We start from the raw sequence: 18069 nt of genomic DNA, 5'->3' as shown, positions 1-18069 counted from the left end.
ACATCTGTTACGGTGCATTATGTTTTTTTTTATTGCAGTTGATAAATTTCAACATGTTAGAGGTAAAACTATGCAAAAACAACATCTTATGTCACGATATATATTTTAGTCTAATTTTAAAGGTAAAATATTGTACATCACACCATTTTAACGATAAAACTATTTATTTTCCGTAGTGGTACATTTATTTCAACAAAATTAGAGACAATAACAATCAAACCCAAGGAGTAAACAAAATAGTTATAAATGATAATTAAGAAACAACACGAACTCCACTAAAAACCAAAAAAATCAGGTGCTCCGAAAGGGTAAGCATTTCCTGCACCGTATGCGGCACCCGTCGTGGTATTTCTTTGCTCAGTCCGGTAATGATGGAAGGTTATCATGACTGAGGAAGAATATGAGATATGATGTCTGACACACTTTTGTCATACTGGCCAATCAGCTTATGATGGCGACCGTTTTATTTAATTAAAATGTGGTTAAACAGTTTTATTTAGATTATTTAATTGGGTGTGTTGATCTGCCTCGATTTTTAGATAAACCCGTTGTTCGTCGGTGAAAACATAGTTCCACCGAGTAGAATGTATATTTTGAACAAAGATGCCAGTGATTTGAGCTATTGCTCCAATCGTGGGGTTCGTGTTGTTTATTCCTTAGTTTTCTATGTTGTGTTGTGTGTGCTGTTGTTTGTTTGTCTTTTTCATTTTTAGCCATGGCATTGTCAGTTTGTTTTAGATTATGAGTTTGACTGTCCCTTTGGTATCTTTCGTCCCTCTTTTATGGAAATGTAATTTACTTTAATTCGCTGAAGAAATGACACATACAATACGAAACGCCGCGTTAACTTTTGTCGCCCGTCCACAGGTAATGCTTGGTCTGCACCCAACTGTATTATCAGTTGGTGGTACTACACCAATAATGCTATACTTATATTAGTATTTCAAGCAAGTGACAAATCTACGACAGAGGCATCCATTTGACTGAAAACATATCTTATATTCATAACTACTCTAGATATCATCACAATAATGTCAAATCTGCAAATTTCCAGAGGCAAATTGTATTTCTTCTCTTGTCGGTATTCTTACTTGTTCTTTTTTGATATCGAAAAATAATTCAGGTTTCAGAGCCTACTGTTAACTTTTCTTGTTACGAAAATTTAAGGTTGTAACACAGTACAACCTATATTAGGCGTGAAGATAAACTTGACTGCAGATTAGCTCAATATCTATCTTAAAGGATCGTCACAGCAATAATTATTTTGATACTTATATACATGTCTCAGCAGTATGTGAAAAAAAGAAATAAAATTTAAAATAGCATGTCATATTCAAAATATAAGTTATAACTTTTAACCTTCTTATTTTGAGCTGACAAATCGGCCCCCAGGGTAAGTAAACCTATCACAGATCTCGTGTCTCCCAGAATCATTGCTTTATGTAAAGCTGAATCACCCTAAAACACAAATAAATAGATTTACAAATCTAAAAATTTTCATTTTCATCCAGACTTGACATGATTATCATTTTAATGAATAATTTATTATAATCTTATTTCAAATACAAGCATAAGCTAGAATTAATTATAAGAGGTATAGATAAATGCAGAGCATTGAACACCAAACACATTTATGACAAGTTGTGTCATTGAGGTATTTTTAAGATCACAAATGTATACATCGTCGTATACATGTACGTATAATATGGTGTTTTTGGCTAGAATTTAATTTTTGTCCGTTAATTTTGCTTTTTGTCCAACTCGTTTGTTGTTTGTCTGATGCCTATGTCCGTTTTTATTTTGTCCTATAATTTAGATTTTTGTCCGCACTTCTGGTTTTTGTCCGTTGCTTTCTGTCAGTTTTTTTTATTTAAGTCCGAAACTGTTGCCGTTTGTTCGTTGCTTGCATTGGTCCGTTTTGCTGTTTATCTGACCCTTTTTCTTTTTGTCAGTTGCTCATTGTTTTGATTTGTTTTTTGTCCGATGACTCAGCTTGACGTTCATTTAAAACATGTGCATATTTTGTAGGTTCCGTTTGAGTTTCGAACCTCAATGACATATTTGAAAAAAAAGCAAACGTTTTTTTACTACTCTGGTCAATTTGTTCTGATTTTACCGCTAATAAACGAAATAAGTTTAAATATTACCTTACACTTCGGTTAAAAATAAGTATTCCCAAATATTTAGACGATCGTTAAAATGACTATTTTCTTTGAATTTGAAAAACAAATCGCCTGATAATAAAGCCACAGAATGCAAAACATGGGATGCAAATACGGTGTCACTATCCTCCTATATGGTTTCTGTCTCGCCTTCGAAGATTGTAACTAAAAGCTATACTTAGTGATTGCTTTTACGTGGACACAATTGTTAAGTTTTCTGCTTTAATTAGTATATGATCTACATATATTACATTATTGTAATGAAACGTCGCATTAATATCTACCCATGACAATTTTGCGACTTAATTAAAGCTTTGCCTCCTTGGTTTTGATCTAGCCACTTTTAGTTGATAAGCAATTGTTAATGTAACGTTTCAGAGTAGTAAAACAAAGGGCAACAGACAAACAATAATATACTAAAAGCATCATATAAAACTGGAGACTTAGCAACACGAACCCAATCAACACTTGGAGTGACACCAGGTGCTCCGGAAGGGTAGGCTGATCCTGATCCACTTGTTGCACCCGTCGGTCTGCTCACGGTTGAGAGAAATCAAGTCCGGGATTCAAAATAAAACACTTGGAAACGCATTACCTATAATAGTATAACACAGGAACAACAGGAACACTGAAGTGCAACAAAACAGACACCAAAATGAATAGAAACAAACTAAAAAAAGATAAAAAAAAAAAAAAAAACTGCCACATTCCTGACCTGGTACAGGACATTTTAAGAACAAATGGTGGGTTTAACCTGGTTTTATGGATAGGCATACCTGCGGCTATTATGTCAATGTTAAAACATATCGCTATCGAGAGAGAAATACAGCATCAAATACACGCAAAAACACTCATAACAGAGAAACACACAAACTAATAATGTAAATGTCGGCACAACAACGTACATCTTCCATCAATGACAGACATCATTAACAGTGAGATAATTACGTAACGCATACGTATTCTTCAACTTCACATAATTATTTTCGAATCACTAGTTAAAACAATTTCCACGACAATGATGCTACTGAAAGGCTATTTTAAAATCAAGTTGGACTACAATCGATACGACAAAACACATTAAATCCAGAAACAACAACAATGAATACATGAATGCTTGATTTATAAAATACCACTGACACGAGGTATCGCATTGCGCATTTGATATAAAAGTCATATATAGAGTTAAAAACAGGATATGTGGTAAATATGTTATTTGTTTGGACAAAGAACATATCGTATTGATCTACCAATTTGTGATGGTGACCTTTAAATGTATGGAGTGTTTCCTTTATTATCTTTCCTCCTTGCAAATCAGCTTCTATATACAATGCGGATAGTGTGAACATGCACGATTGTGATATATCAGTTGAGATAAATAATCACCATACAACAGTGCAGTGGGTTTTTTTGTACTGCTGAGAAATGGGAAATAATAAAATAGGAAAGTTGAAAGCATCCTATTTGTCATCGATTGTTAGTGTGAAGTCGTTCATCTGTGTCAATATTGAAGAAACGATCCAGATATGAAGCAGTCAGTCTTGTACCATTAGTATCCTTAATCTCAAGCTAACTGTGATATATAAGACACAAGTACTGACTGAAATAGAATGTCGCATATTCTTTCGAGTAGTTGGATGTTAGTGAAGTGTTGAAGTGTGAAAAATCAATTATTCTACAAAAGACACTGCACCTTTGCATTTTCGGTTACATGATCCTCAAAAGAAAAACCAATTTGATTCGAGCGCCCCGGGTGACAAGAGGAAATAATGTCTTACAACAATACAAATTTGGTGATAAGAGCGTGGAAAGGGACGATTCAGTATATTGATTGTGAGCCCCGGTTGTCGTAATAATATCTGATAATCAGGTGTGTACAGATATGACAAATATTCCAAACTGATATATGTATGCTTAAGTTCTGAATTTTTTTTTTCAATATCTAAACATGAACTGGGAGTCACTCAACACAGTTAGCAGATTTAGGCACTGTTACTTACCTCCAACTCTCCCATGTGGTCATTTGACTTGTTGTAGGTTCTTTCAAGAAAAAACAACGGTTTCCTTCCCTATGTATATATAATTATAAAGAACCAGCGTGATTATTTTTTCAATTTGTATAAAAAATTAAAAAACGAAAGGTTCGTCTGGCGTACTAAATCATAATCCTGGCACCTTTGATAACTATTTTACACCACTGGGTCGATGCCACTGCTGGTGGAGGTTTTGTCATCGAGAGTATCACGTGTCCAGTACTCAGCACTCCAATGAATATGAATTAAATGGCAGTTTTCATAAATTTCCTGTTTACCAAACTTTGGATTTTTCGATAAAAACTAAGGATTTTTTAACCAGGAGTAGATTATCTTAGCCGTATTTGGCACAACGTTTTGGAATTTTGGATCATCAATGCTCTTCAACCTTGTTCTTGTTTGGCTTTTTAAATGTGTTGTTATGAGCGTCACTGATGAGTCTTATGTAGACTAAACGCGCGTCTGGCGTATTAAATCATAATCTTGGTACCTTTGATAACCATTTACAGACATGGAACAGGTTTGATATTTATTTATTTGTGATTTTTATAAATTGAAATTAGCGGAGGTTTTTATATGTATATTTCTTTAAATGCAAATTGTTGTATTTTTCAAAAGTAATTAAACAGAATTATTCAATGGTATTGTAAACTTACCATTGCGTATGTTTCTAATAGAAATGAACACCTTCACCTTACCAAATTACCATAATAAGTACGTAATAGAATAGTTTACACATTATATCTAAACAGAAAATTACATGTGAACTTGAAATAAACAAAACCTTGGCTTACCTCACCATTAACAGCTGACACATTGGCTCCAAGACTTACTAAAGCTGTTATCATGCTCATCTTTCCGTCGCTTGCAGCTTGATGCAAAGGTGAACTACCCTTCAACATTACATAAGGATATATAAAAGAGAAGATGTGGGTTATGATTGCCAATGAGACAACTCTCCATAAGTGAAATGACACAGAAATTATCAACTTTAGGGCACCGTAAGGCCATCAACAATGAGCAAAGCTTATACCGCATAATCAGCTATAAATGCCACGAAATGGCAATGTAGAGAAATTCAAACGAGAAACTAACGGCCAAATGTATGTACAAAAAATGAACGAAAAACAATTATGTAACACATAAACAAACGACAACCACTGAATTACAGGCTCCTGACTTGGGTCAAACAAATACATACAGAATGTGGCCGGGTTAAACATGTAATCGGGATCCCAACCCTCATCCTAACTTGGGACAGTGGTGTAACAGTACAACTTAAGAACGAACTTTACAAATCAGTTAAAAGGGCTTAACTCATCAGATGGATAAAAATACATAAAGTACTTGTTCACCCGAACAACAAAAAAACACTAAGTACAGATCTGATAGTACTCGCAGTTACTGACAGCTATTTTAAAGCAACTAATAACTAATAAACATGTTAATATATGTAGTTGGTCCACAATCTTAACACACCAAATAGAAGAAACATCGTTACGTCCTATTTGATATACGTTAATGCTCAACTTTTTTAACTTTCACATACTACAAACCACTGTGATTTTTATAACTAACAACGGCTTTTCACAATTTATTTGTTTAATCTTACACTACAAACTGCTCAGAGTCTGAATTGACCAGTTTTTGTGCTCAGTAACATCGAGCACATATTTTACTCGACCAGTCGCGACATTGTCTCGATTGTACTTAACTGTACTTAAGTGTACTCGACTAGGTCTCGACTTTACTTAATTGGTCTGATTCAGTACTTGATGATCTTTGTGTAGTCTGAAATGGTCTTGACCAAGGCTCGACCTGTCTCGACCAGTCTTGACTAGTCTCGACCTGTCTCGACTCAGTCTCAACCAGTTTCGACCTGTCTCAACTAGTCTTGACCTTCACATTTAGTTTTGGATGGTGTAAATCAGCCCATCTAACTAAATTAAATATTGATCTTACAAAATTCAAGCGTATTATGTAGTTTGATTTATTGCTGTGAAATGAAGTAATTTAATTTTACAATAGGTAAAAAAAAAATTATATAAATTCAGATAGGCATCTTTACTTTTTCAAATCAACTTGGATTTTCATCAAACTATGCAGCTATCTTAGATATATATTAATCTAACTGAATCTCAAGTCATTTAGTTTGTTTGTTGTATTGCTGTAAAATGTAAGAATGAAAGTAAAATTGATAAAAAAGCTAGGATTTGCAATTCGGACAAAATAGAGATAGTACACTTTAATTTTTTTTATAACTTTTTCAAATCAACTTGGATTTTCATCAAACTATGCAGCTATCTTAGATATATATTCGGCTTACTGAATCCCAGGTCATTTTGTTTTTGTTGTATTGCTGTCAAATTCAAGAATTAAATTAATCTAGGTCAAAAAAGCTAGAATTTGCAGTTCGAACAAAATAGAGAAAGTACACTTTAATTTTTTTAATAACTTTTGCAAATCAACTTGGATTTTCATCAAACTATGCAGCTATCTTAGACATATATTAAGCTTACTGAATCCCAGGTCATTTTGTTTTTTGTTGTAGTGTTGTCAAATTTAAGAATTAAAATAATCTAGATAAAAAAGCTAGAATTTGCAGTTCGAACAAAATAAAGAAAGTACACTTTAATTTTTTTAATAATTTTTGCAAATCCGATTTTCATCAAACTATGCAGCTATCTTAGACATATATTAGTCTTACTGAATCCAAGGTCATTTTGTTTTTGTTGTAGTGTTGTCAAATTTAGGACTTAAAATAATCTAGGTAAAAAAAAAGCTAGAATTTGCAGTTCGAACAAAATAGAGATAGTACACTTTATTTTTTTTAATATATAAAAATATTAAAAAAAAATAAAGTATACGATCTCTATTTTGTTCGAACTGCAAATTCTAGCTTTTTTGACCTAGATTAATTTAATTCTTAAATTTGACAGAAAAACAACAAAATTCAATTCTTTCATTTCACAGCAATAAATCAAACTTCCTAATACATGTAATAAGCTTGAATTTTGTAAGATCAATATTTAATCTAGTCAAGACAGGTCGAGCCTTGGTCAAGACCATTTCAGACTACACAAAGATCATCAAGTACTGAATCAGACTAATTAAGTAAAGTTGAGACCTAGTCGAGTACAGTTAAGTACAGTCGAGACAGTGTCGAGTAAAATGTGTGCTCGATTTTACTGGTCGAGCACAAAAACTGGTCAATTCAGACTCTGAGCAGTTTGTAGAGTTACCGATATGTATCTCTTTACACTGAATTACACAAGCCATATTATAACTAATTTTTCTAACAGTAGGAAGAAAGAGACACAAAAAAACGAAAAAAAAAGACAAAAAAAAAATAAAAATAAAAAGAGACAAAAAAAAAAAACAACTGAAAAGATACACAAAAAAAAATGTAAAAAGCTTGCGATCTATATCCAGAAAAATAAAATATGTTAACGTGAAGCTATCGAATTGTCCATCAGTTCATTTGTTCTGTAATTTGTTACTTGCTTCTTTATTTACATACAGCGACAGCTTAAATAGGCTTCCATGTTCATCCAATCATAATATATAAATCTTGGCAAAAGACAAACAACTTAGGAGATAGCATCAACTCGATCAGGAAAAACACATGATGCGTACACAAATAACAAGTCACTTTTGTATACAACAGAGATCAGGCGCCGTATGAACAAGTTAATATGTCACAATCACCAATCAGACACTCTTAGTATCTAAAGATTTACGAACGCGGAAGCATTTCATTAGTGAGCTTAGACACATATTTATCGAATTGAACAGTTTAAAATCAGTGAGGTTGGTGGATGTTCTTTAGAAATGTCAATTGTATATATAAAAACAAGATGTAATATGATTGCCAATGAGACAACTATCCATATGAGACCAAATGACACAGATTGTTTAACTAAAGATCACCATACGGCCTTCAACAATAAGCAAAGCCCATACCGCATAGTCAGCTAATAGTAGTCTTCTTTCCTCATAACAGTTGTTATCAATTAAAAACGGTTGTAAAGTTATAACCTTTACGAGCGTATCGTCTTAATTTCACATGTTTAACTAAGGCAAACATAGAAATACTTTTTTGTACTTTGATTCAGTAAATAAACTGCCAAAGTAAACATGTTGTTTGTTCTTTGGTCGGGTTGTTGTCCTTTTGACACATTCCCCATTCACATCATTTTCAATTTTACAAATGTAATGGTGTATAAAGAGTTTTCCATAATTTATAAACCTTACTCGGATCCAAACAAATGAGAAACAACGAATAGCATGTTCAATCTGTTTGAAACACGTGTTTCTAAAACAAAAATGTGCAAGGGTTCCGCTGAACGCAGTGTCTCGCCTTCGTTTGCTGTAAGTCGCAGGCTGAACAAAAAATAGGGAAACATTATTGAAATGATTGTAAGAAGCTTTTGTACACGTTTAGTAAAAATCCAGGATGGTTTATGGATCTAATAGATGTTTTACAAACTTTAACTGCAGACTGAATGTTATGTTAACTGGAAGAAAAACTAAGTCCATTTATAAGAAATATACTAAAGAATTTCTTCTGGATACTATCTTTCGATCATAAACAAGCTTCTGTCCAAGTCTGGTAAAATGCTAGGATAGTTTAAGATAGTTATTTAATTTTAAAAAAAAATTAACCGCATAGTTAATGGTATGTCACTAAGTTAAATACTGTAAAACATGAATTTGCTTTTAAATTTACTTCTGAATAATATCATTAGATCATGTACCAGCTACTGTCCAAATTTGGTAGAAATCCAGGAATCTTATTAAAATTTCAAAAACTTTAACCCCATAGTGAATATTTTTGAGCGACGCCTACGACGGAATGTAGGATTGCTATATCTCGCTTTTTGCACGTTTGCGAAAAATGAAAATTAGCTGGCATGGCATATAATATAACGTTCCGCTGTATTCATTATGTCTGTCCAATGCGTTTTCCAAAGTTTGGTACCTGTATTAAAAGCATCTATTTAATAAAACTCGACATAAAGAATTGACGATTTGAAGTTTTAATAATGTCGGCAACATTTCGAACATTTCACGAATGCAACCATGAGTATGTTCAGCGTTTTTTCAATATGTTCCATTTGTAGTTATCACAATCTCGTCCTTTTGTATATAACCGAATCAGAATAAGAACTGTCATATGATTTACTTCATTGTGAGTGTACATCATACCTTGTCGTCTTTAATGAACCAGTGTTGTGTTTGGCATGCATCTTCGAGTAAATATAGTGGTGTCTTTCCCTAAGTAAAAATAAAGATTGTGTGATTGTTGCACATATTGCAAATGTCGAGTATTTATCGTATACCAGTCTAAAAATATGTGTATATACAGATGGGTGCAGTTTTATTCTGTACAGCAAGTTATCTTGAAATGCAGTCATCTTGACTGATCAGCGTTTACCTGTGACAGGATTTAGGACTGCTCTTATCAGTCCTAGGACTACAATCTAGTAAATCCGAGAAGCGGACTTGGTCCTAGTACTGTTGTTGTGTCTGCCAAAAAAGTTAACTTTGAAACCAGTCTTATCATAAGTTAACATAAATTAACTTTGATTTTGACAATTCCGATCAAACCAGACCTGGTTTCAAGTTAACTTTTAGCTGGTCTGCTCAATACTAAATTAACCTGAAACCAGGACCGCTCTACATCGATTTTTAAATGTCTTTGGTTCTTTGTAATTAAAATCGAAAAATAAAACTGTAATATTATAAGTGAACCAACCGAAGTAGTAATTGTGCGGAAGGGTAGAAAAATAAAAGTCAATATAATACTTTCGGGATATAAACAATGCAGATTAAGTACATGTATTTGTTAATAAAAAAACGAGTACAACTTTAATAGCTTGTTATCATGTTATACAGATTTATTCGCAATCGGCCTTTCTATCAATCCAAAACGATATTGCTTACAACACTATTATCAAGTTCTGATCGTTTAAAAAATGTAGCATTAATCTTATAAACTTTTATAAAATAAAATCGATAAACAATACCAAACATGAAAGGTACTAAGTGCATAGTAAAAACAATCATGAAAATTGAAAGCGATTTTGGTTTACAGCTACTGATAATAATCATGATTCTGGCCGTCTAACTAACATTTCTTTTTCTGCACCAATCAACAGTGTAAGCGTGTCCTTTTTTATATTCAAATAGTTGAATCACCACCATATATCCGTTGTTTTCATATCTCAGACTGGCTCAAATATATTAAAATTATTTGACTATATCAGGAACATATATATTTTCACATGTTTTGATACAGTAAGCTGACTCGTACGAAAAAATTATTTGAACGTATCAAACAAAACTGACTATATTTGCATTGTATCATAAATTACAGAATGAAATGGGGAATGTGTTAATATATTTCAGAGATAACTCTTTCGTATTTGAAACTTTCAGGACGTCCATCGGTAGTTTTACTGTCACAACTTTAGTTTATCTGGCGGCGCGTGGCAGTAAAACTACCGATGAACGTCTGCAAACTGCAAAAGGAGTAGGTTCAGTAAGACCCCTTTTTTGGTCCCAAAATATAGCAGTTTTAAAATATTGTGAAAATGTAATCTTTAAGCTATATTTTGGAAAATAAAATGCTTCTGCTACATAAATACGAGCTGTTTTTGCCACATACAATGCACACATATCGCGTTCTAGCATCATTAAGAGCGCATTTGTTTCTAACCTAAACGATGTAAACGATTACGCGCGTAGTCGTTTAATCCATTTGTTGCTTACAGTTTTTGGTCAACGTTGACATCGTTCACATAAACGATGTACGCGCAAAATAGTCGCGTAGTCGTTGATCGTTTATCGTTGAGACGTGTAAACGATACATTTGTTTCTGCATCTGTCGTTTAAATAATTACGAGCACGTGTTGTTTTCATAAAGTCCTGGTTATTTATTTCCCGCACTTTTACCTGTTTGTTTACAGTGCGTGAGTGTAATCTATGGGTGTGTTTGGATATACGCCTGAGGCAGCCTATGGTTACCCATAGGTACCTATGGTTTGATATTTTACATATAAAATATCAAACCATAGGTACCTATGGGTAACCATAGTCTGCCTTAGGCGTATATCCAAACACCCCCTTGGTCTGTCTGACTACGCGGGTCGATAAAGTTTATTAAACGATGTATTTGTTTCTAGCAGCTTAACGTTTACTAAACGATAGTCATCGATGACAAAATTTCGGGTTAGAAACAAATGCACTCTAAGTCATGCTAAATTACTGAAATCTTCAAAATTCTAGCATTTTGGTTAATTTTTAGACGGTTTCTGTCTAAAATGAAAGTGGCCGCATTCATGTTCATTCATAACATTGAAACGTAAGTTGTATTTGATGCTAATACAAAACATATATAAAGGTTGAGGATGAACACGGATGCGGCCACTTTTATTTTTGACAAAAACCATTCGTAAAGTGACGTTTTAGGCATACTTGATAGATTTTTCATATCTAAGCTTGAATCAGAGCGTTTTTAATGACTAAATCAGTTAAAATATGTCACATAAACTAATTGAATCAATTGAAATAGACACTTAAGTGTTTAAAAAGTGTCCAAAAACTTTCGTTAGATGAACCTGAAATTTGAGACCAAAATCGGCCCTTACCGGACCTAATACTTTAATACTCTACAGTTATCTCTCTTCTAATAGAAAACAAATACATAATTAAATTGCAACCATTAGTTCAGTGTAAAATTTCCATGAAAGAAAATTCCGCGAAAAATTGTTATTTTTTTTCCCTTAACTAGGTGACGCCATAGTCATGTTTCCGGCGTCTAACATAAACACCAGACGTTTTCTGTCTTCTTGACCGCTTCATAATGTAAACAAAATGCAGATATCTAGGAGCAATAAATGATGTTTTTATGGATATTATTGTAGAAATCACATGCCGCGATCAGAAAGTCGGCTTCTTTAGTTTCAGACAATGAGGTTGAAAATGTTCCGCTTATTGTCATCCAATCAGAACCATTGATACAAAATGATTGCATAAGAGCTATTTACATAACTGCCTAAGAATGTAAGCAATAGTTGTATGTCAGTAAAGGTTGTATAATACAAATGACAAAACAATTGAAACACAATGACTATAATATTTTGTTCCCTATCAATTAAGATTGCCAGCTCTTTTTATTTTTATTTTTATATTGTCGCGCAACAAAATTGCAGTAGCTTTGATAACCCAAGTTGACTGGTATAACACACTTATTTTAATGCATCAACCAAAACTGACCATATTTGCATTTATTATGTAAATCTATAAAGCCGCATAGTACAGCAAAATTTTAATGACAGGAGGGGTTGTAAAATACTAATGACAGCATTATTGGAACACATTGACTTCAAAATTGTGTCTGCTAAATTCAGAGTGCCAGCATGTCCTTTTTTCAACATTTCAGTAATTTTAATACCTCAAGCTGACTCGTATAACAAAATTATTTCACAGCATCAATCAAAACTGACCATAGCTTCATATTCTGTCGAGCAAGCTGATATTTTTTTTATATCTATATAATCCACATTCAGATAACATTTTTATCATCTTTTAAAGCAATGTTCTTATCAAAATTTTCTTTTTTAATAATTTCGCGGGAATTGTTATTACCGGAGTGTCTCTGTTATTACTAGTTAACACACGTCATTGACATATTAAACCTCGGATACACCTTGCGGCCATAATACGGAGGGTAAAATATTCCCATTAACTATATGAAGAAAAATGTTTCGTCTACATCATTATGCATACATGGGAGTATGATATTTGAAGATGATACAAAAATAAAGAAACAAGACTATAATCAAAGACTGAAAGATTGAAGTATTACATATCACCAGAAGAAGAAAATTTCTACTCGCTGATTTCTTAACCACTTTTAAGCATACGCTTCACAAAACAATCCAGAAATATCGTATCAAAATGCTGTTTGTTGTCAAGTCAAAGAGTACATAAATATTTGGTATTCGTAATTCGTATAGGAAAAAATAATTTAAGACATATATTGGTAAATTTTCCTTTTTTATGTAAATACCTCGACATCTCGCACCTTGTACCCACCATTTGTAGCCGGAAGGTATGTGTTTATTTTTTACCGACTATCCCACAAAATTGCATTGGTTTAAGTTATTGGGTACCATTTCCTAAAAGTGCTTTTGTTACCATTCAGGAAAACATATTTCAGCAGGTATTTTCTTCACTAAGGAACAATAACAGAACCAGATCACCTAATTTTATGAAATATTTTTCAATATTGCGTCGCTGCATACTGTTGGTTCATGTACATTAATATATCATTATTTTGGTAACTTTGAGTTAAAATGATAAGATACATAATGCTTATGATTCTTGAAAAAAATGTATATGCTTTCAGTGTATTCAACTAGGTAGCTCAGGGGTCAGGGCGTCTCTTTATGAGAAGGTCTTAGGTTCAAATCCTACCTTAGTTACACTGAAACAGTAAATACTATACATGGAATTTTAACATGTTTATCATGTATTTATCTTTTAATAGTCTGCCTTCTTTAGTCTATCTCATGTGAATTATCAATGTACATATAGTCAATATAATTATGATTTAAACCAGTTTTCACATTGTAACTTGCATATGTATCAACATATGTAGAAAACCTGACAAATTATACATGCTAGTTGATAATCATAGATAACCAAGTAAGCTGAACATTAAATTAATGTACTAATATCACTTTAATTTCAACAAAGTATTTTAAATTATCAGTTTTTATATTGATGCATAAATGAAATCTGTTAATGGATCAGAAGCATTTGGTTTATTTCCCAATCCAAGAAACTCAAAGTTTGTCTGCTTTTATAAAATTCGTCAGCCGTCATGATGTTGCATTGATAGTTGCTGATATTTAGATACTGACTGATACTTTATTGGATGGATTTCAACGATGTTGGTTCGTACTCCAAAGTGCTATTGGTTTGTCTTTCTTTTGTTGCAGTGATAACAAAAAAGGGTCCAATTCATGTGGAGGGATTTCATCAATGTTTTTTTACCATTATGTTCAAATATGATTGAAAGATGTGAAGATCAGATTTGGTTTTTCTGCAGGTATTTTTGCTTTCCTTTATGGATGCTTATAATTCAGCATCTGTCACATCTCTAAATCTTTCATGGTCTGTTGATGTATTGGTTGCTTTTTTTTTTGTTACATTTTTTGTGCGATATCTTCAACTTGATTTTCTGAGTGTACATTATCGTCTGGTTGTTTTTGTGTAATTTGATTGGATGGGATGTTTACCGGGAGATGTTTTTACCGGTCAATTGAACTAGGTTTTGAAAAACCCAGTTATTACAACATGGGCTATCCATTTCACTTAAGAGTTCTTTTTCTGATTCCCATATTGCATCATCATCAGTTTGACTTTGACTTTCATTTGGTGAATTTCCCCCGAATTGACGTAAAAATATCTATTTGATTGGTCTTCAAAAACCTTATCTTTGTCAGTAGCCATTTTGTATGTCTGTTTTGTTTTGTTTTAGCAGACGAAATAAGTACTTTAGACTTGTCAGAATGGTTGTTGCATTGTTGTAGATATTTTTTTGTTATTGTATTATTAAAATGAAACGTTTAATCTAGAGTATATACTACATGTGCATTTAATTAATCATTTTTTTTATTATTAGTTTTATTGTGAATTTTAATGTTCACTATTCCTTTTTCTAATAATTTAAACTGCCACCCCAACATTTTTGACATTTGTATCGATAGATTGATCTCAATACTGGTCAACAGTTCAAATCAGGTCAAATAGTTCACTTCTGAAAAATTTGTTTCGGCAGTACTTATCAAGACTGCCATCGACACCGTTTTATCAATATCTCGTTTCAGAATGAAAAGTAATTTTAGTAAAAACAGAAATGGTCAATCGTAAAATAAGTACTGCAAGCGTGATTTATTTTATTAAAATGATTCATTTGGTGACTTATCACCATTAAAATACAAGGCAATATGTTGGGAGAATTTGTTGATAGGTCCTGATCACTTGATTATGTTACCAAACTTGCACGCGCTAACTGGATACGGGTTTTACGGGTATGTTGAGGAAGCTGATATAGCAGCAGGGAAGGATGATAAATATATATAACCACTTAAATATTCAGTAATATGTTTATGTCAGGATGTGTTTTATTACACAAATGACCGCAATATTGGAACAAAATGATGTCAGCATCAAACAAGAGTGCCATCATGTCCTCTTTTTGTTAAAAATATTGTCTCACAACATACTTTCAGAAGTTTTGATACCTCAGGCTAACCAAAACTGACCATAGTTGCACTTTTTTGTGTTAATCTATATAGCTGCATAGTAATTCAGTAATATTTTTATGTCAGGATTGAATGTATAATACTAATGACAGCAACATTGGAACACAAAATCTTGCCCGCACCAATTTAGAGTGCCAACATTTTATATCTGTGTTCGTGATATTAAACTGTCGCGAAAGTCAGTAGTTTATATCATCCATCACTGGCATGACTGATTTCATTTGTACTTTCAGAAAATAAACAGTCTGAGAAAAGTACACTGTTAGTATATTATGTATTGTTGATTCATGTTGTTGCTAACTAAACATCAAGTGACAAATATTTCATCTATGTTCACATTTCGTTCATGTTCACAACGAGTATATTTTTACGGACGTTAAAGATGTCATTTATAATCCGTATTGTTTTTTTCTTTTAAAATTTTGGCGAAAACAGAACCGTAAATATAAGGCAAGCAAGTTAAAGTTTAATTTATGAAGAGGCTATAAAAAATGGGGAACAATGCAACGTAAACAAATATTGATATCTATGGTATAAAAATATTGTTACGATGCATTGGATAATCTTTCTGTCCCGTCTTATAGTAAAAAAAAACAGACCCATTGGTGGCCTTCCGTTTGTTGTCTTCTCTCTGGTCGGTTTGTTGTCTCTTTGACAAATTCCTCATTCCCACTCTAAATTTTATTGCTCAATAGACGACCTGTCACTAGGTCTTGTAAGCAGACCTATTCACCAGTCTCATCTGAATCAGACATGTCAGCAGGTCAGCAGCAGTCCTAAATAGGCAGACCTCAAGTCTGGTCTACCGTTGACAAAGTTGACTTGGTTGTCTGCTAAAAAATTCAAGGACTCAACATTTCCAAAAAAGTTGTGCCAATATGGATAGGTAATCTATGTCTGGCATAAAAATCCTTAGTATTTCGACAAATTCATACTTTTGTAAACAGAAAATGTAAAGTAATGACCGTTAAATTAATATTCATATCGACACCGAAGTGCCTACTGGGCTGGTGATACCCTCGGGGACAAAAGCTCCATCAGCAGTGGCATCGACCAAGTGGTGTAAATAGTTATCATAGGTACCAGGCTTATAATTTAATACGACAAACGCGCGTTTAGTCTACACTAAACTCATCAGTGACTCTCATATCAAAAGATGTCCTGTTTCATGCTATACAATTCAATAGTAATAGATGGAAAAATTGTTTGCTAGTTATGTCTAGTTTATAACTAGGTACTGCATGCTAATTATTTGTTTAACATATTTGACCAGCATGTAAAGTTTTGATTTTGAAAATCTACTTAAATATCATATGGGAAAGTATTACAGGAGAATAGTTTAGTGTTCGTCTTATCATGATTAACATTAATAAGTCAATATGTAGTCCTTGTTGGGATTTTTTCTTAATCGTCATTTAATACATGCTCTATTCTGTATGGATTATTACTTGAATAAGAAAGGGATGTGTCATCAGTAATTAATTGAATAAAACTTATTAAATAATCAGCTGTGTCATTTCATGAATAAGGAATATTAGGGGCCTAATACAGAGCCTTGCGGAACTCCTGCATTTATACGACAGACGCGCGTCATACTAAATTCCGATTTATACACAAGCAACTAAAATTAAATATTAATTAGAATTAAAAATCATACCAGATTAACAAAGGCCAGAGGCTTCTGACTTGGGACAGGCGCAAAAATGGGGCTGTGTTAAACATGTTTAAGACAAAATGAGTTTTCTTTTTCTTTCTCAAAAAATGTTTTCCGTTCTCAATTTAAAAAGTGACAAGTTTAATAGACGTTTGGATTTTATGTTATCATGCAATTGTACTTATATATATTACTCCTTGATTTTATATTGGTTAGGAATATTGTTTAATAGGTAAAATCGAATAAACACAAAGGTTCATTTCACTATATCCATGTTACACTGTAGAAAACATGTTAATTTCGCTTTGAATGCGATTTTTTATTTTAAGTTTTGTGGTGTTATATTCGTTCTAATACTTATTTCAAAGTGGAGAAAACAAACACCTGAAAACCCTCGATCCTGGTACAAAAATGGTTTCATCTTAAGTTACTTAGTATGCATTAGTGTTTATCCGTTTTAGCTAATTGGATTGTAATAAGACATAATTATCATCATAAAAACATCGTAAAATGAACTTTTATTTAAGACAGAACATAACAATAACAGTTAAATTTTGTCCTTGTGTATAACAATTAAATATTGAAAACAATACTTAATAATGTTACGCATCTTTACGCTGCCAAATTGAATGGTAATCGAGCATAATATGTACTTCTTGTATCGAGATGTGCTTCTGTTACAAAGAGAGTTTTAAGAAAAACAACTAAAGTTGTAACTGAATATGTCGACCATCGTTACAAATTGATGATTAGCTGGTTTTTTTTTTCGATTTATTAGCAGTACATGTATGTAAATATAGTTCGACAACGGCATTTAAACCGAGTGTACGCATTGCTGGTGATGTATGCATAACATATGATAATAACTTTTGAAATTGTGT

General features: G+C 32.7%; 2 protein-coding genes across 2 annotated transcripts in view; both read right to left on the bottom strand.

Moving 5' to 3' along the window:
* The window catches only part of LOC139494639 (uncharacterized), a 43274-nt gene extending 41809 nt beyond the window's left edge, over positions 1-1465 (bottom strand). Inside the window, exon 1 of the mRNA XM_071282799.1 lies at positions 1360-1465. Within this exon, the coding sequence (XP_071138900.1) occupies positions 1360-1434 (75 nt within the window). The 5' untranslated portion in view covers positions 1435-1465. The remainder of the gene's footprint in view (positions 1-1359) is intronic.
* Positions 1466-3629: 2164 nt separating this feature from the next.
* LOC139494638 (putative ankyrin repeat protein RF_0381) overlaps positions 3630-18069 on the bottom strand; it is a 75246-nt gene continuing 60806 nt past the window's right edge. The window contains exons 11-14 of the mRNA XM_071282797.1: positions 9404-9472; positions 4990-5088; positions 4163-4231; positions 3630-3731 (exon numbers count right to left, since the gene is read on the bottom strand). Of these exons, the coding sequence (XP_071138898.1) occupies positions 3630-3731; positions 4163-4231; positions 4990-5088; positions 9404-9472 (339 nt within the window). The remainder of the gene's footprint in view (positions 3732-4162; positions 4232-4989; positions 5089-9403; positions 9473-18069) is intronic.

This window comes from Mytilus edulis, chromosome 11 (genome assembly GCF_963676685.1).
Source record: "Mytilus edulis chromosome 11, xbMytEdul2.2, whole genome shotgun sequence".
Lineage (NCBI taxonomy): Eukaryota > Metazoa > Mollusca > Bivalvia > Mytilida > Mytilidae > Mytilus > Mytilus edulis.
Note: the sequence above shows the minus strand (reverse complement) of the source record. Positions and strands in the feature narration are given on the sequence as shown.